This window comes from Saccostrea cucullata, unplaced genomic scaffold (genome assembly GCF_032062105.1).
Source record: "Saccostrea cucullata isolate Sc308-1 unplaced genomic scaffold, CSIRO_AGI_Scuc_v1 ctg260, whole genome shotgun sequence".
NCBI classification, from domain to species: Eukaryota; Metazoa; Mollusca; class Bivalvia; order Ostreida; family Ostreidae; genus Saccostrea; species Saccostrea cuccullata.
The window spans coordinates 143,299-164,473 of NW_026924928.1; the positions used below are offsets into that span (position 1 = coordinate 143,299).

At 34.3% G+C, this 21,175-nt stretch overlaps 1 protein-coding gene across 1 annotated transcript; it reads right to left on the reverse strand.

The window, feature by feature from the left end:
• LOC134267624 (uncharacterized) lies at positions 1-2,782 on the reverse strand. Its single transcript, XM_062749822.1, has 4 exons — positions 2,441-2,782; positions 1,728-1,952; positions 1,352-1,495; positions 1-858 (listed from the first exon to the last, which is right to left on the reverse strand). The coding sequence occupies exons 1-4, from the start codon at positions 2,772-2,774 to the stop codon at positions 326-328; spliced, it is 1,236 nt and encodes a 411-aa protein (XP_062605806.1). The 5' UTR covers positions 2,775-2,782; the 3' UTR covers positions 1-325.
• Between the last annotated feature and the right edge of the window lie 18,393 nt (positions 2,783-21,175).

A 21,175-nucleotide genomic window follows, 5' to 3' on the forward strand; every position in this document is an offset into this window, starting at 1 on the left:
CAGAATAATAACGTATTTTATTGACAATGTATGTCCTCTTGAAAAAAAAGATAATACATGTCTGATTTTTAAAATCTCAACTTCAAAAATGCAATATACTGTGAATGGAATAATTTTTCTGATGACCTGATTGATATTAGTAGCAAATGAGATGTCTAAACATGCTAAATAAGGATAAAACTGAACATTGATTAACAGTAAATTTATTCAAAAGGAAAGTGGAACTTCCATCATAAATGTGATGAAATCCTGATTAAACCATATTCAGGGAACTAGTAGAGACTAAACAAAATCGAGACTCTGTCTAGACATTAGCCACTAGGTGTCACTTTCTTCTCTTCATGCCTCTACAAAACTCTGTACCTTGAAGAACTTTTCGGTTCCACAATTCAACCTTCGCGGTATTATCTACCACAGGGAATTCATTAACACAGTTTTTCAAACAGTTTGAATATATATGCCATTTCTCTTGAGCTAGTCTTGAAAAGTTTGACTTATAAATATTAGCTTCATCCATGTTTTCAAATTGTAATCCACAACAAAATATTCTATAATGTAAAACACACCATAGTGTCACCACTGCCTCACTGGATAAATGTCCGTCAGCATTTACATTGAATAAATCTATGAAATTACTACACAACAACACATCGTTCTCTGCATCATAGAGCAGTATTTGAAAATAGTCTGGGGAAATTAAAATAGAAGGTACCATACAGTTTGGTGAGTTTGGGTATTGTTGTTTCTGGAGCAATGAAAACACTATATTCTGAGCTATGGCCTCTTCACTTGTCCCTGTAGCTATCCTCTTCACTTCAGCATTTGTTTTTCTGTCAGTATACTCCATGTTTTCATCAACTTAACAGAAAAAAGACAGTTTTCTTTTTTAAAAAAATATTTTCATGTGATGAAATTTTGATACAACATATAGTCATATATCCACTGAAGTTCTCAAAATCTGACAACTAAAAAGGTGATTATAAAATATATCAAACTAAACCTATTTCTTTTATCATGTTCATAAGAATTTGTCCTAACACACTAATATATTTACAATCACCCATAACCCTTATTATTTAGGAAATACAAACTCGGTCATTTTGCTTCAATATTAAAATCTAGATAGATATATTTACACACAAGTTAGTTTATACACTGTAGTTTGAAACTTAAGTGATAAAATATCATGCAGTGTTAATCCCAAATATAATATTGCATTGTTGACTTCATAAAACACTGTTTTTTTTCTGGCAGATCCTCTCATTTGATTTAAGTACACTGACTGTATTGGTCTCTTTATCCAGCCATGAAAAATAATAGCAGGGTTAAAAAACAGCTGACCCTAGCTTACCATGTAAGTGTGGCCTTTTTACTGCTGTGTTCTCCTGATCTGATGTGCTAGACAAACTGGGGAAACATTTTCCAATACTTTGGTTCTCAGGATGATGAGGTGAAAAAATAATGTCAGCATGCCCATGCCATACCTCTTCATGTCCTGGCACAATGAAAAGAGTTAACATAATTAACATGAAATGTTAAATATTACCAGTATACTGAATAAGACATTTTTACATGCTTATCATTCTTTCTTTCAAATGCCATAAAAGTAAATTTGAACCTGTTAAGCTTCTCCAAATAAGTTTAAAGGATAATGTAATCACTTCAAGTGTTTTAACTTTAAGTTTATTTGAATTTATTTTAAAATATTCCTCTCTATTACAGCATACCTATGCCTGTATTTCCATAACTTGGTAGCACTTCACACCCACATTTGCACCTGTTCTCTTCCTTCCCCCTGGAGTCAATGAGATAGGATTGACTTGGAGCAAGCTTTCCTAGGAGGTGCTCTGCCACTGCAATAGTGAAGTCAGTCTCTGTTTGTTTGATGTCAGCTTCATCATTTTTCTTTTTTTCCTTCCCAATCACTTTGTTAAGGCTCTCTTCATGAAGATCTAAAACCCAAAATAAATCATATTTAAATGTGTAAATTAAAATAAAATACAATATTTATGCATGATAACCATAGCAATGATATAGTTTTAAAAAAAATATCAATTGTTCCTACCGAGTACATACTACCTATGTTTTTCCAGTATAAAAATGTCAGGATAAGAGTAATACAAATCTTAGATTAACAATGGACAAGACAAAGATTTGAACCAATGTCCAAGTGCAGCAGCTGAATTCTGAACATCTGTACTTATCATTTGTCCAACAACCATGAGTTTGAACCATACAAATCAAGAAATCATGACCATGATGACCTCTAGATGAAATATTTGAGTGCACAAATCAAAATCACGAGCAAACATATATTAAGATTGAAAGACCCAATACCTAATTTCCTAACACATACTTTTCAATGCTTTTATTTCTTTATTTTAGGACATTTTATATATTTTTTTTGCTCTTTACATAATGATCTGTTTCCCCTTCTCACCTAGATTTAGAAAATAATTGTTTAGTAAAGACAATGCCTCTTTTTTGTGCGCATCAAGTTCTGCAATATTATCACTGCTCGTATTTTGGCATGCTGTTAGGAAATCTATGCCTGGCCTGAACAGTGAGGAAAAGTTTACGATCAGTGATCTCACGTCATGTTTCAACTCTTCGTCTGGCCTCTCTACCCTCACCAGGTCAAATTTACAAACTGCATCAGGGAATAAAACGTTTCGTGTTGCATTGCAAGATCCTAGTTCTAAAACTGCAAATCTCAGCTTGTTTAAATGTGGAAGTGCGAGTTCAATATTTTTGTTTACGAAAATTTCCGCCATTTTTACAATCGTAATATCCAAAGTGGGATTTGGACAACCCGGTAAGTTCCGGAAATATATCACAGCTTTCTGATGAACAAGATGTTCCTTAGACAAAGGAGGGGGTTCTTATGTTTTTCAGGAATAAGAAATACGTGTTTGATCATTTGTGAAAAATTATTATCAAGCAGAGAAACACAATGTTATTGATAAGATGAAAAAGATGATATTATGAATTGATTATGTTACGACAATATTTTTATAATATGATAAACGAAATGACTTTCATTTTTTTTTCTATAGTCAACACCCCCTATTTATGTGGCAGTATACCTATATATCATCATTAACGATTGCATTTGGAGTCGATGCCTCCCATTTGATTTGATACGAAAGGTCACGTTCTTCTAAAACAAGACAAGATAATGACTAAAAAGTTGATGAAACCAGGATATCAATATACAGTCTGGTATAAAGTCATTTTTTTGCAAATTATATGGTTGTTACAATGCCCCCTCGGTGGGATCATATGCTTATGTAGAGTAAGCATTCCCTGTCACACCTGCCTTGAGCCCCATGTATTAATCAGATAGACGGGATAATTCGTATTCAAACTTCGCAAAAAGGCCCAACATTTGGTGTGAAATAAGTCTGTCAATAGAAAACCCTATATGATAATTGTATCTGTCAATAAGGTCTTCAAATCAACCATAGAACTTACGCAATGCTGAGTTTAAACGATGTTTTTGACATTCCTGTTTCATCAACTTATTTGTCAATAATCTGCCTATGAGTAATAAAGGATCGTTTTCAAAGCATGCTCCTTTGTATCGAATAAGTTGGGAGACAAGCACCATATGCAGATGATAATGGATTATTACACTACATAAATAAGGAAAGTTTATGGAAAAGCTGAAGTAAATTCGTTCGTCTTATCGTGTACTAGTTGTTATAGTTGATTCTTATTGTTTGTAGCCATCCAAATATGAAACAGGTATGGCAGAATCAGTGTAGTTTTTTTTATATATATATATGTTCGACATATCAAAAAATAAATAACCATCTGAGATGACTTTATGATGGCAATTTTTTTTTACGAATAACCAACTAAAACAATCTTTAGTTAGTCGATAGTCGGCTGAATCGACAAAAAGTACTCAAATATTTGTTGACGTCCCTCATATAAATATACAGTATATAATTAACCATTTTACAGTAAACATCGTCAATACATATATATATACGAATGTCGAGATGATATACACAACACCGAGTCTAAAACCGTGTAGTTTAGAACGAAAAGTAAAACAGACTGCATGCCTGGAAGACAAGCAGACAGACACACAGACAGAAAGGAAACCTTTGGTCGCTTCCTGTTCTATCGATAAGAGACTATAAAATAAATGCAGTTAACTGCTCGAGAACAATGATGATGATGATGATGAAATATTTAAGATACCATTTTCTACGTTTTACAACCTTGATGTCTACATTGAGCAATTTCACAATAACTTAAACTTACTAATCAGTTGCACAATCATATAGTGTTGGCGGAATGAGGTATTTACAATTAGACATTCACAGGGTTAGGTAAGATCGATCATCGTTATCAATGACCATCAACATAGATGTCATTCCGCATTTACTGAGGAAAGTTACACCTGGAAGCATTTTATTAACTCATCACACAATTATTTTTACGTGTCTCATTCACAAGATTTTTTTTTGCTGCGGAAAATATTTATATGGCGCGATCCCTAACTGCACTGTCTCGCGCCGAAATCCAGTTTTGCAACCAATAAGAACAGGGTCCAAAGATGCAGGAAATTCCTTATGAAACGGACATGTTCAGAAAGATGAAGGGAATTACGAATTCATATGATCGAGAAACCATTCAAGTCCGACAGGAAAGCCTCACAGACATACATTTATAAATATAATGTAAACAGTACTGAAATTACTAAAAATATGATCATACTTTTTAAAAATATAAATTAAAAGGTTAGAGCTAGCTAATATCCACTGCAACAAATGAATTTATACTCTTAGACAATAGGTTCATCACCAAAAAGCATTTTTTGAATATTGTTTAGCTTTTTCTCATCAACCCAAAGCAAAAGCTTCAGTTTCAGTTTTGATTTTTTGCACCCTGACTCCCTTCATTACATTGCAAGGTAAGAATGACATATAACAAATTGGAAGAATGTGGTAGAGTTTGTTTGTCTTTTTAAAAAAAGGCCCGTGGGGCACAATGCCCTCTTATATCACACCGACCTGCCTTCTTCAGTAGAATTTTTTCTTCATTTTTTATTCCAGTAAAAACCAGAAGTCTCTGTCGAGACTGAAGCTCTACTGGTTTGAACTTATAGCAAAGGAAGAGAAGAGTACTTAAGCAGCTGGGATTTGAAACTTTACAACAGCAATATATAGAATAATGATCGTTGATAAAGTCTCTTTATGTTCTTAGTGTAGTCTACTTGTGTGCCAAGTTATACTGAAATCAGACCAAAACTGTAGGAGGAGTAGCATTTTGAAACAATTTTACAGATATTTCTATTTTTAGTAACCACGGCGACACCGTTCATCTAAATCAAAAACCGATACACAGATTTATGTATCTTAGTGTATTCTACTTGTGTGCCAAATTATACTGAAATCAGACCAAAACTGTAGGAGGAGTAGCATTTTGAAAGAATTTCACAGAAATTTCTATTTTTAGTAACCACGGCAACACCGTCCATCGAAATCAAAAACCGATACACAGAATTATGTATCTTAGTGTATTCTACTTGTGTGCCAAGTTATACTGAAATCAGACCAAAACTGTAGGAGGAGTAGCATTTTGAAAGAATTTCACAGAAATTTCTATTTTTAGTAACCACGGCAACACCGTTCATCGAAATCAAAAACCGATACACAGAATTATGTCTCTTAGTGTATTCTACTTGTGTGCCAAGCTATACTGAAATCAGACCAAAACTGTAGGAGGAGTAGCATTTTGAAAGAATTTCACAGAAATTTCTATTTTTAGTAACCACGGCAACACCGTCCATCGAAATCAAAAACCGATACACAGAATTATGTATCTTAGTGTATTCTACTTGTGTGCCAAGTTATACTGAAATCAGACCAAAACTGTAGGAGGAGTAGCATTTTGAAAGAATTTCACAGAAATTTCTATTTTTAGTAACCACGGCAACACCGTCCATCGAAATCAAAAACCGATACACAGAATTATGTATCTTAGTGTATTCTACTTGTGTGCCAAGCTATACTGAAATCAACCAAAACTGTAGGAGGAGTAGCATTTTGAAAGAATTTCACAGAAATTTCTATTTTTAGTAACCACGGCAACACCGTCCATCGAAATCAAAAACCGATACACAGAATTATGTATCTTAGTGTATTCTACTTGTGTGCCAAGTTATACTGAAATCAGACCAAAACTGTAGGAGGAGTAGCATTTTGAAAGAATTTCACAGAAATTTCTATTTTTAGTAACCACGGCAACACCGTTCATCGAAATCAAAAACCGATACACAGAATTATGTATCTTAGTGTATTCTACTTGTGTGCCAAGCTATACTGAAATCAGACCAAAATAGCATTTTGAAAGAATTTCACAGAAATTTCTATTTTTAGTAACTACGGCAACATTTCGAAATCAAAAACCGATACACAGAATTATGTATCTTAGTGTAGTCTACTTGTGTGCCAAGTTATACTGAAATCAGACCAAAACTGTAGGAGGAGTAGCATTTTGAAAGAATTTCACAGAAATTTCTATTTTTAGTAACCACGGCAACACCGTTCATCGAAATCAAAAACCGATACACAGAATTATGTATACTTGTGTGCCAAGCTATACTGAAATCAGACCAAAACTGTAGGAGGAGTAGCATTTTGAAAGAATTTCACAGAAATTTCTATTTTTAGTAACCACGGCAACACCGATCGAAATCAAAAACCGATACACAGAATTATGTATCTTAGTGTAGTCTACTTGTGTGCCAAGTTATACTGAAATCAGACCAAAACTGTAGGAGGAGTAGCATTTTGAAAGAATTTCACAGAAATTTCTATTTTTAGTAACCACGGCAACACCGTTCATCGAAATCAAAAACCGATACACAGAATTATGTATCTTAGTGTAGTCTACTTGTGTGCCAAGTTATATTGAAATTACACCAAAACTGTAGGAGGAGTAGCATTTTGAAAAATTGTTTACAGACAGACGGACAGACAGACGGACAGACGGACGGACGCCGGACGCATTACTATCGCATAAGCTCTTCTGGTCTCTGACCAGTAGAGCTAAAAATTGACTCCATGTAAGGGTCCAATTCTAATACCAGGGTGTCACGACATGACTGAATTATAGAATCCACACAACATAGGGATATTTAATATCAATATGAAGATTACTATGACCCTGTTGTTGTAGAAAAAGTCTTTAAAATATTCTCTTTTCATGCATTATATGCAAATTTTGATTCTTAACAGATGCAATGCTTTCTGTTGATTTGATTTAGTGTTGCCCTGTTTATTTTGATTCTGAGGTTCGTTTTACTAAAGAATTTACCACTATTCCAAAAATTTAAATGTGTTTGGACATTCTAACACACTAGAGCTGTATATGATTCTAATGAAAAAAAATATATCAGAATAATTATACTTTTATCTTTCCGAGTTCTTAAACATTTTCATATTAACGAAGAAGGGAAAATTATTTATAATTGCATTTAATTTGGTCTTGGATAAGCACTTAAAAAAAAACAAACTGTGCCCCTGATCCCTTACCAAAGTTCCACCGTGCACCGGTCACATTTGTACAAACTGGAAAAATACCTCTTTTGGTTGCTGAATATTCATAATATGACTAATCACGACCCTTTTATTTTCTAAAGAAAAGTTTTTGAAGATTTTTTCCTCAAATATCACCATTAAAACTATGACCTTTCATTGTGGTCATACATTACTACGGGGACCATGAATGAATACTTTCATATTGTTATCAGCAAATATAGTGATGGACATGCTCCTTTGCAAGTAAAAAAATATTTGTTCTGCTGTTCTGGAGAGAAAGACCTGCTTTTGAAAAAACTTATGTAGATGTAGAATTTAATCTTTGAAAGCGTTCCCATATGATAAGATAATTTTTTTTCTAGCTGGTCTAGCAATTCTTGAGAAAAAGATTCATTTTTTAAATCATTCTTATGCAATACTTGAATCTCGTATTCTAGCCCCAACCCATCCAAAAGAAGTTTTTTTTTCAAGTATTGTTCAAATTGAAAGTGGGTCTAAAGAATTCGAAAAATTCCAAAGTTTACAGATAGACAGACTTCTAGACAGAATGACGCAGGTGATCAGAAAAGTGCATTTGCGCTTACAGCTCAGGCGAGCTATATAACATTAAAATCACCAGTCCAAACAGAGTAGAAAAAGGTTGCATTGAATCAGTTCACTGTAATGATCTAAAAAGAGGACCAAACTAGACCGCAAAACAACACACAATGTATATTTTTCATGTACCTTCTGAACAGAAAACTATGACGTCATAGTGTCTAAAGTTTGGCTACAATTTTAAGAATTCCTTTAAAAACTTTAAGAGTATTTGTAATTTTGAGCATGAACATTTTTGACAAATTATCTTAAGAAAAGGCGTGTGAGAGGAGAAGTCAGCATTTAACAAAAAATGTTCAATACAGATATTTATCATGACAAATTGGTATTTTACATTTGACGTTTAAACCTTTCTCAAATGTCTACTTTGTGCAGCAATTAAAGACAGATCATTGGCAACCACCCTTAATCAATTTTACATTTGGGAAGTCGTCATTCATGACACTTTCCATTATCTGCCAGTTCTCAGGTATTCAATAAAACAGTTTTCTTTTATCAAAACGATCAAAGTTTAGTTAAAAGATCACAGATATAATTGTGGATTCTGCAATCGATGCATGTTAGTAAAATATCCTCTTTTGGAAATATGGTGTTTGTCGAGTAGGTGGAACAAAAGCCGTATTAACTTGTCCACTTTCTGTGAATCGAAAATTCCGATATGATTATAAACCCATCAAAATATGTGGACTCTGGGAGTTAATTGAAGGGAGGTGCATTTGTTACCAATGCATTTCACTCCGGGAAATTGCGACCTCCTGTGACTGAAAGCATAAACGTGATAGGACAACAAAAGTTTTCTCAAGGAATTGACTCTCTACACACCCAAATAAAGACAAGACCACCTAGATTTAATCAAATGACATTTTCAATGCTTTGATCAAATTCCCGGTAGAACTCTTACGCAAAGAATTCTTTAAAAATAAAAACAGTTTCCAACATAAACTACACACGCTTTGTTTTAAATTATGAATAAACATTTACCTTCTCCAGTTAAGTACACGTATAAGCATCGTTTTTAACTTAAAGGTTACGAAAGCTTTCACGAAATTTGCTTTTGTAACTTACCAACTCGAGAAATTTATTACTGGATTTACGAAGAAAAATAAAAGTTCACTTAAATCCTAAATAAGTCCTAGTCAGTTTCATGCTGGTAATTTATTTCAAAATTCTTTGTCGTCTCAGATAATTGATATCGACTTTAAAATGGTTTTTAAAATATACTAATCTTATTGCTGCAACAATCCCTTTGTTTTTTAAGCAACCTGTGTAAGAAAATAAAGCAAATTTCTTTGAAATAAATTATAATTAAAGTAGTACATTTTCAAACACATTCACCTCTTATTTCGTGATATTTCAAAGAGCATTGCCTACCACGCTTGACTATGGGTCTTCTGAACTAGACAGCAAGAGTTATCAAGCATGATATTTTTCTTCATCATATCAAGAAATCAGATAAAATTGGTAAAAGATATGAAAGATGTCACATTCTGGGAGAAAATCTAGTTAACATTTTTTTCTGATATAGATCATAATGTCGATAAAATCAGAGATGCTTAGTTGCAAAAAATGAGCGACCCAAGTTAGAGCAATCAATATGAAATTATTTTGAATGAACAATGTGAACCAGAATAGCCAACAATTAGGTAATTTCAGTCCAATTAAATTAACACGGTGTACATAGTCTAAAAAGACCTTTACACGCATTCGTCACTCGTTTGAATTTTCTCAGAGTAAAAAGATATGTTCTTTGCAAAACAGAACTTCCAAAAATACATAAGCAGGATGATTATTCGTTTGGTCATCCGTTATATTCTGAAATACAAGGACACCTTATACTGTTATTACTCCTTCTGAATACTGTTATCTCGACATTTTCCACCTTCGGATTCTGAAGATTTACTTCCGGTTTTCAGACACTGGGCGTTGGAGTAGGCAAAATAAATCAACTCTGTTGTTTTTTGGACACACTGTTTGTTGTCATATGTCAATAGTTAATCATGTAATGGATTAGATTTACAACTGGTATTAGACACAAGCGTCTTGGATTGCCGAAAGAAAAGTATTCATACCAGATATCGATAGCCAATGACGTTGACATTATGTTATATTTTTGACGTCACAGAAAAACAAAGCGTGTTTCCCATGTTAATCTTTGGGAAAAAAACCTTGGTACAATTTACGATTTATTCCTGGAAAGTAATCTCTAGAAACTTCCAAGGAAGTTTGTTATTCAAAGTAGAGAAAGCAGGAATAATGTGCTTGCACATGTTTTATTTTTGTCAAATGTTGCTTTTTGCCAAACAATGATTTCCATAGCAGTTCTGTATGCAATATAATTATAATAATAAATGCTTACTTTGTATATTTTAATTGATTCTTATTTAGGTTACAGTTTTTACTTAAGACGTGATAGCCGTTGGTGCTATCTGTTTCCTGGGTCAGAGGTTCTAATGTTAGGGCGGGAATCTAATAATAATGTAGTAAAAATTCATTTTCTTTGAAAATCTCCTCCTCTGCTCCTGAGTATTAAGCCGATCGATAAACTAAGTACATAGTTATCATGAGTGAGGGCGCTTCTTCCAAAATTGTGAATTTTATGCCCCTGGGCCAGGGCTTCTGGTGTGAGAACAGGACTTAATGATCACATGAATGCTTTTGAAGTCTTCTACTTTCATCCCAGGATCAGGGGTTCATGTGAAGTGGTAGTTCCACTGAATAAAGAGTGGAAATACAGTTTTATATCCCAGCTTGAAAAGCAGGAAAGTTATATAGAAATGGGGATATCGATCCGTCTGTCAGACTCTGCACGTCTGTTCTTCAGTCTCCGGATCCATTACGCTTTAAGGTACTCGATCGTCTCTTTTCTGCAACTCCTTATACTTTGAAATTTTATGAGACTTTCACAGAATCGTTTGTTACACAGTGCCATTGTGACCCCCTATTTTACTTTTTGATCAACACATATTTTGGGGTTTCTAGAGCAAAACATGGACTTTGTCATTCTTTCTATAATATTGAAGGGTTCCCATCTCTTATCCGCCACCGGCCTCGTTTCTTTTAAAAGTAACAATCCTTAAAAAATTAAGCTAAATCTTTTCCACTTATATTTCAAATCCATACGTTATATTCAAAATTAATTTAACAGGCTGTTTTTATTAGGTTAGGAGGGCATTTATCATGTCAAGTCGCTGTTGGTGTTCCGTGCCACCCTGCAATATAAATGTACTTATAATCTTTATGACCAACACCTTCTGATTTTGATATCGTAATGCTGCAAGTGTGTTGATATCTCATTGGTTATTATATATACTGATGTAGACAAGGCAAAAATTTCTTCTCTATAATATAAATCACTCGTTTTTTCAGTATGATTACTGCATAGAACCTGCACCAAATTTCAATTAGATACATCCCATACATTGATACTTAATTTGTAAGTCCCACATCCAAAAATGAATTATAATTATTATAGTTAAATTGTAGGAGTCTTTGACAACCATTTATTATGATAAAATGCAAACCTAAACGATATTTCTGAATATTCCATTCTGTAATGTATTTGGGGCTTAAAAAGTATACATGTATACAACTTGAAAAGATTAAGTGACCATCTTTAAGCTGTGACGTGAGAGATAAAGTAAGCACATTTCCAAGTAAAACTAACACCATCCAACTATTTTTTTTTAAACCGGGAGAATAGAAATACAGGACAAAGCGTGAATCGAAAAAGGGTATGTTAATTTTTCTTTAGACACATTCTATCTTTTCACAAGAACTTAAGTGACTGAAGACAAAAATACCATAGGGGTAGGTTTAGAGGTTTTCTATAAAACAGTAACAAAATAATCACACCTCCTTAATATTAGTGAAATTAATTAATACATTATTTTATTCTGAACTAAGTGTGATAATCAGGCCCACGGGCATTGACGGTCACCTGAGTATCAGGAGTCTCTACTTATCCCCAACGGAACTGGAACTCAACTGATTAAATCTCAAAAGTAAAGCTTGGTGAGAATTCTGATAATTGTCATATTCATGCAGTTTGTATCATAGAAGTTCAGAGTAAAGAAAACAAGCATTCTGAGAGTATTGCATAAGCAATACATGTCCCCTACCGGGCTCCCCTATTCTCTTTAGCATGAAAGCTCGTTTGGAACATAAATTTAGTGTACCACGAACCCGATTGTAATCCCAATAATACAAAATTGAACATGCCATGATTCCGTCGAAAATCAATGATGCGGAACGAAATCAAACTTGATCTGTAACTTAATAAGATACACTTACATACGGTCATACCAAAAATCAGCTCAATATCTGCAAGCGTTTAGGGAAAAAATGCGGAAAACAAAGTGGGACAGACTGACAGACAGAGGGACAGACATCGGGCAGACAGACAGACGGACAGACTCAGAGGAAGCCTATATTCCCCTCCGGTTTCACCAGTAGGGGACTAATAAGATATACCGAGAACTCTGATGATTGTCATCTTCGTGCAGCTTGTATCTATGTTTCCCTTGTCTGGTATGAAACATGTCATCCTATGGACAGTTACACAATGGTCATGACATTTCACAGGTGCCCCCAGTGTACTCTCTCTGTGTATATGTAACTTTAGAGGTCAAATAATTCTATCATTCTCAGCTGATAATGCATGGAATATTTGTTGGAGTTCCTCTAGACATGGATGTAGCCAGTTGAAAGTGTCTTAGATGTTACTAAGTTGCAAATGTGTAATCTTTGGTAATGAATAACCCTTTTTGTACGCACATTGCTGCATGTGCTCGAAGTACAAAAAGGTCAAAAGAAAGAAAAGTAAAAATACTACAACACATGTAAGATTAACTGATTATTTCATATTCAAGAATTGTCTTGATAATTTCCGACTGTTGGATTAACACAATGAACATCTTGCAGAATTCCGCTCTCCAAATGTAAATTTGTGAGCTGCTTTGTCTACTAAATGAGTAGATAAGAAACCCATACTGCCATAGAAAAACATGTCCGTGCAACTGGGTCAAAAGAAAGTGAAAAGATATGATGGGGATTAATATTAACAAAACTCATCAATGCGTGATGAAAATACGAACGAAAACAAAACGAACACGTCATAAATGGTATAAATGAGTTAAGCGTATCACGCTTGGATGACTAGGACGTGGCAGTTTTTGTTATCTATCAAACTGACACGACAGAAATAAATAATTAGTTCCCCTGTATGATATACATGTAGATAATACAAATAACATTTAGAGGTCGTTCTTTTACAGGAACAAAATCTTTGGTTATTTTGTTTGCACCTTTACACAAATATTATATATATCGCAATCAATGTAAAATAAAATACGAGCAGGTTAAAAACCATATTCAAAACCGCAGACGTCGGAATGACTCTTTTTTCAACATTGACAGTTCATCCGGGACTCCATGCCACTAAACCAGAGATGAAGCTCGCAGTTAATATTTGACATAATTGAAGAAAAAAAAGAAAAGAGCATGTAAAACTCCATATACAATATAATGTTACCAAATCAATTAATGATCATTTAAGAAATAGGATTTTTTATCAAACAAAAGAATGCATTATCAGGTCGGAGAGTCTGGCTGTTTGGCTCTTTTTTGGCTGGTCTTTTCAATGATTTAAATTTGGCGCCTTGTAAAAACTGAATTATCTGCCCCTGTTGCATATCAGCATACAAGTAAGATTGATTGATTGAATACATATTGTTTAACGTCCCTCTCGAGAATTTTTCACTTATATGGAGACGCCACCACTTGCCGATGGAGAGCTGCAAATTTGTCCTATACTCGGCACTTAGGGTCATTGAGCAGGGAGGGATCTTTTACGTGCCAGCACCTACTGCGACATGGGACCTCGGTTAATACGGTCTCATCCGAAGGATCGGTCTCCACGTCCCACAGCGGGATTTAAACTTGCGACGTAAAGATCAATTTCTTCCTTTGCGACTATAGAGCAGGTACTCTGACCACTGCGCCACATGGGCGACTTTAAAATTGATAAATTAACTTCTCTTAAATATACTGTAGTATTTAAAATATTTGAATCAAATTTCGTGGTAGAGTTATTCATTTTATTATAACATTCTTTTTAAGACGTCAAGTATAATCTGCAGGATTCACTTCCGGTTTAGTGACATGGAGTCTAGGATTAGCTGTCAAGGCTGAAAAAAGGGCCACGCACGGCCTGTAGTGTCAAGTAGATAGGATTTTTAAACTTGAATAAATAGCACTCCGGATACTGAATTAGTCGCGAATTTTTTCTGACCAAACCCAGATCTTTTTGTTTTGGTGGGTCCCTCAGAAACACATGCCTCCTGTTTTTTTTTGTAGTTGAGAGTGGGATTTTTTCCCCGGATTTTATTTTAAGATAAAAACTTCAGACTCATGTAATAATAAAAAAAAAAAACCGAGGTCCCGTGTCACAGTAGGTGCTGGCACGAAAAAGATTCCTCGCTGCTCAATGGCCCTGAGTGCTGAGCAAAGGTAACAAATTTGCAGCTCTCTAACGGCAGGGTTTTATATGAGGAAGAATATTCGAGAGCAACTTAAACAACAAACAAATAATGAAGATAAATCAAAGCAAAAATGTATAGCAACATCTGAAATAAAAACCTAACATCTTTAAAATCCAAATATTCAATGTTTCAGACTTTTCCAACAGTTTTTATCGATGAAACTTTTTTGAGAAACTTAATTTTAACAAGTGAACACTCAGTATTCAATATCAAATTTCGACAATTAAGACATAAATTACTCCCCCTTCATTGGGCTTCAATAATTCCCGAGTTCCAACTTGTTGACGTAAGGATTTGTTTGTGATGGATACAGTAATTTCAACGGAAACTGTCAAAGTATGGTGTACTTTTTAAATAGCCTCATTTATTTGGCCTGTTTTCTAATCTTTCGATATGGCATAAATCTAAATAAGTATGATGTGATGTGATTATTGACACACCTTGATATTTCTGTGTTAAAATTGGCCAGAGTTATCATCACTTGCATTAACCTTAATTGGAATTATAAACAATACTCTATTTTACGGTCATTGGGTCTTTGCGCATTACCCGGAAGCAGACAAAACAATCGACAATAATTGGAAACCTGTAAAAGGAAGAGATATTTTTCCGTGATATATTTCTGTTTCCTTTCGCAGCCTCCAATGTAAGGTCGTGTATTTTTCTTTGTTGCTTAATAGACTGTGTTTTATTACCATGTTTTTTAAGGGATTTTGATGTAATTTTCCCCCTTTATCTTCTTGGCTATCGTCTGAGGTTTGGTCGATATAATTTGTCTTCTTCTGACGACGATATTCATATAACAAAAGAAAATTCTTAAAATTAGAAGTGCCACTACCATTCGAGATAAATTCACTTACGCAATGCTTGTATTTGTACTACAGAGCACAATACAGCATCAACTTTAACTAATCGTTTTTCAATTTTATTCAGTACTTCTTGAACCTAATTATTGGGGTAATGATAACATATTAAAACAAAACTGAAAATTATCTGACGGTATTTTGGAGGAAAAAAAAGTATTAGACAAGTCAAGTTATAATTGTCTTACAAATTTGATTTCCAACCTTACATGTTTATAGAAGACAAATAAACACCCTTAATTGCACGTGATGATTTTACTATTTTCATGTGGCACTTCCTGTGTTCATCACATTTAAAGCATATCAACTCATTAGAATCAAGAAAACTAGGACATAGCCCCTCGCAGATGGCGTGCCATCAATTATAAAGAGAAAGATATGTGACAGTGACTGCTTGTTCTATAAATGGTCAAAACACGCTGGAAACATATGGAAGAATAAATATTGCAATAAAATAAATACCAATTTGGATCCTGAAGAAAGGATATGGAGATAACAGACAGTATTCAATATCGAAGTCCATAAAACAATACAAAATAGGAGCAGTGCAAACAGGACCTCCAAAACATCAGAGGTGGGATCAGGTGCCATGGAGGAGTGAGCATCCCCTGCTGACCGGTTACAACCGCTGTGTGCTCCTTGTCATGATCTGGAAATAACGAAAAAATCCGTTGTCAATTCAGTGTATAAATAATGGACTAACAATTAGTATGAAAAACGTCAATCAGCATTTGACTCATTGATAAATTGTATTTGCCGACAAGGTCATTGTATCGACCATAGAACTTACGAAATTGTGACTTTAAACGAGACTGCTGATACTAGCATTCTTGTTTCATCAACTTGCTTGATAATACATGTAATTTCTTCGTTTTAGAAATTGTTCATACGCAGAACATGTTCTTGCGTATCGAATCAACTGAGATATATACACTCCGTATGCAGGTGATAAAGGTATATTTCTGCATAAGCAAGGGAAGCTGACGATAGAAAAGTTAAAGTCATCACGTTTATCATATAGCTTGGTTGTTAGATTACCATTTACCTATTTTTCAAGTAAAATATCTAAGTATGAAACAGATGTGTCAGACTCTGTGGTATCTTTTATCTCAAGCTCACCAGGATATATCGTATTGACGAAGTCCAATGTAAATGACCATTGTCAATTGAGTGATTGTATATTGTTTTGCGTCCCTCTAGAGAATTGTCCCTGGATATTAATTTATCGTGGGGAATGGTTGTGTATAAAGTTGTTTTTAAGCTGTTGATTTTGCTAAAATCTTGTGATTTCAAATTGTCCAAAAGTTCTTCGGAATTTTTAAGTACATACGTCTGATTAACACCACTTCTTGATTATATTGTTGCACAGTACTCTTGTGTTTCACCATATTTTTCCTTCACTACTGTCAATATTATTATTATTGAAATTAAAGATATGCGTTTATAAGTTACTTATTGTCTTTTTTTTGCCTACGGCGATACTCTTTGGCAAGGAAATTAATTTATTGCACAAAAATGCACACCAAGAAATATAATTGTTTCAAAAAGATTCAACTACTCAGTCTCCTTTAAAGAAGGATTGATTATATGATGTTTAACGTCCCTATCGCGAATTTCCACTCATATGGAGATGCCACCACTTGCCGGTGGAGAGCTGCAAATTTTTGTCCTATATATACTCATCACTTCCGGCCTTTGAGCAGGGAGGGATCTTTATCTTGTCAGCACCTACTGCAACACGGGACCTTATTTCACACGATCTCATCCGAAGGACCCGTCTCCACGTCCCACAGTGGGATTCGAACCAGAGACGTTAAGGTCAACATAAACTGCATGAATATCTGGATACTCAAGTCAATTGACTTGACAACATTTTCTTCTTCCCCATATAGTACGTGTTTAACGTTAAAGTCATCCTTGGCAAATCGTTCACGTTACATTTAAAGAAAGCATGATACTAATGCCATTTGGAATAGACAAAATCCAAAGATCAAACCAGTTTTCGAACACCAGAATACAAGATCAAGTGAGTCGATCTGTTGGAAACAACCTTGCTTGACCAAAACGCTAGGGAGGAAATGTACCATGCTAGAACAAGATTCATATCTCCTTTCCCTGGATCACTGAGCATGAACTGACAACATTGATGAGGACGTATTATATGTACTTGTATTTTCATTATTTCTACTATGATTTTTCAGGATTAAAATATAATTTTTTTTATAATTTTTCTATAACTTTACAGTCGCCAGCGTGGCGCAGTGGTCAGAGAGTCTGCCATAGAGTCGCGAAGTAAGGAGTTGATCTTTACTTCGCGGGTTCTAATCCCACCAGGGGACGTGGAGACTGGTCCTTCGGATGAGACAGCATAAACCGAGCTCCCGTGCTGGCACAAAAAAGATCCTCCTTGCTCAATGGCCCTGAGTGCCGAATATAGGACAAAATTTGCAGCTATCCACCGGCAAGTGGTGGCGTCTTCATATGGGCGAAAAATTATCGAGATGGACGTTAAAAAAAGATCATAACTTTACAACTATAAGGACAAGATAGACGAAGACGTTTTCGGCCCCTGATTCGTGGTTTCTCCAGGAGCAATGCAATAGTTCATCATTATACGAACCTGTTGCCACTCCTCTTTTAAAGTGGGTATTGATTCCAAATTATGAGGTATATAAAGGTAATAAAGTATGTCAATTTCCGTTCTCATTTTATGCAATTTACATCAATTTTATAGTACATTTTGTTTCAGGAAACACAGAGCACAAGTTTGCTTATCTACGATATGCATACATTCATGCATTAGTATAAGATACCTCATGTGTTTAAAAATCTCAGAAAGGTAAGCTCTGTTTTCCAAAAAGAAAAATTTAAATTTCATAAAATTCCATGAGGGGTGAGAAATTTCGATAAAATTTCCAAATAAGCAACCTCCTGTGGTTTATCAGGACTCTTTTAATCAAAATTATTGCCAGTTTTAAACAAACAACCTTTAAAGTTCTTTACTGCACTTTTCAAATTTTTTTGATATTTACATCAAATAAAGAACCAACCGTCATTATACCTGTCCACTTTTCTTTAAAAAAGAGAGAATAAAGTTTTCTCCGTGAAAGTGCAAGAATTGTATCAACTAAAAAGCGTTCATTTTGGAAAAAAAATCTAAACACGCTTATATAACATGTTTTTCGGTTTAAATGCTCTAGTAATACTCAAGTCCCAATATCGATCATATTGAAAATTATAGAAAATATTAACCTTCGATTCGTAGTCCAAGCGCCAAAGTGATGGCTTTGGTACATATGTTGTAACTGTTGGTTCCCACGTTCAGGTTCAGGAAAAAAAACACGGCGATCAGGCCTAGGGTCCCTGAACAGTGAGAGTTATACTGACACTCAAAAGGAACCCAATACCCTAATTTTAAGAGGAAAATATATACGGGTTATAACTATGTACCAAAAAAGTTCGGACATCTTTGACTCTGCCAAATCAATTATTGAACGGTTGAATGATTTTCATTCCATTTCCGGTAGTTGATTTAAGGCGTCTTTTAAAAATAGAAATCAAAAATTTGCATTTTTAATAAAATATTTGACAATATTTTGAGTTTTCAAGGTTCTGTAATTGTTAATCATAAGCATTGTTCTAAAATTCCGAGAATTTTTTTTATATCGAGATTTCGAATTATTGATATCAAGAATTTCTTTTTTGATATTAGAAAATACTAGTACCTCAAAAATATTTAAACAGCGCCTCATACAGTACAAAAATATACACTACATTACGACTTTTCAGGCTCGTGTTTCAAAAGCATGAGTGACAGTTCCTTTACCGGAAGTCCAAGAGTTACTACACTACGCCAAGTTAGAGAAAATTCGACCGCAGTATCTGCTGAAAAATGGGCATTTAAAAATGCCCAAGAATATGTATTTCGCTCAGATTAAGACATTGATAAACCTAATGCATGGTAGAAATAGGGCTGCATTTGTTGTACATGGCGGAGTTGTACGTTTTAATTGAATGGTTGGAAGGGGGATGTTTAAGAATTTATATGTTATACATTTAAGGTTTAAAGACAACATTAAGCATGAATACATTAAAAATTGATACTTCATTTAAACGTTAAATGTTATCTTTAGACCTTAGAAAGTAACACATAAATCTTAAAAATACAAATTTTTGATTTCTGTTAAGAGGGCTTAAATCAACTTCCGGTGATGGAATGAAAATCGATCAACCGTTAGTTAGCTGATTTGGCAAAGTTAAAGATGTCCAAACTTTTTTGGTACATAGTTCCCTATAACCCGTATATAACTTTCCCCTAAAATAAGTGTCTTGCGTTTCTTTTCAGTGTCAGTATATTTTGACAACGCCTATCTCGGGACCTCGGTTTTTGAGGTCTCATTTGAAAGACCAATGACTTTCGCTTCTTGTGCTGAGACGCATGTAGAAAGAACTGTCACAACCTATGTTTACGTCTTTAGTTTGACACGACGAACGATAATCGATTTAACCTGGGCCTCCTGGGCACAAAAACCTACAAAGGCTATCATTACGCAGTGGTTAAAGCGTCTGCTCTAGAGTAGCAGTGTAAGGAGTTGATCCTTACTTTGCGGGTTCGAATCCGATATAGGGACGTGGAGACAGGTCCTTAGTAAACAGAGGTCCCGTGTCACAGTTTGTTAATCTGTTTTGCTGTTTAACGTCACTCTCAAGAATTTTTCACTAATATGGAGACGCCACCATTTGCCGGTGGAGAGCTGCATAATTGTTCCTATATTCGGCACTGAGTACCATTGAGCAGTGAAGGATCTTTTTCGTGCCAGCACCTATAGCTACTGCGACACGGGACATAAATAAGTGTAATGCAATGTACATTGTAGTTACATATATCATATTATGTCCATTTAAATAATATGTTCAATAACGCATCCATAGCCGATTTTCTGATATACAATATTGGAAATAAACACATGAAACACTTATGACTCGATATGTTTACTTTTAATTAAACATAAGCGAAACAACCACAAAAAAATAGAAGGACGTAAGAAAAAACAATTGCAAGGTGGGAGATTATTTCATAAAATCCAGATCAATAATCATATAATCAGTATTCTTTTTTAAAAAAAACAAATGTAAAACAAATGACTTTTATAACTTGAGAGTCTTCTCTAATGCTTTAATACAACATCCAAAAACCTGTTGGTCAGTTAGGACATAAAAGCCATGTATATGGCAGTGACGAAAATTAAAAAAAAAAAAAAATTACAAAAAAATTACTATAAAATAACGAGTAAGTACAAACAAAAGTATTAATAGTGGTTAAAATGCAACACATATATAAACTAACACAAAACTAGCTGTTATTTAGATGTACCAGCAGGTTTTCAAGTTAACAAAAGTTTGGGAAAATATTTTCATTGCAAAACATGAATTAAAAAAATCCTTTTTTAAAAAATTTATCAAAAATTTTTTTAAAAGTTTTGGAATCAAATATAATTATATATCAAATATCAAAAATTAATCAATTTCATGGTGTTTTAATTTGAGCACTTTTGGACATAAAAATGGGTAGTTCAATTCCTAGATCCCCTCTTTGTATATTTACTATTTATATATC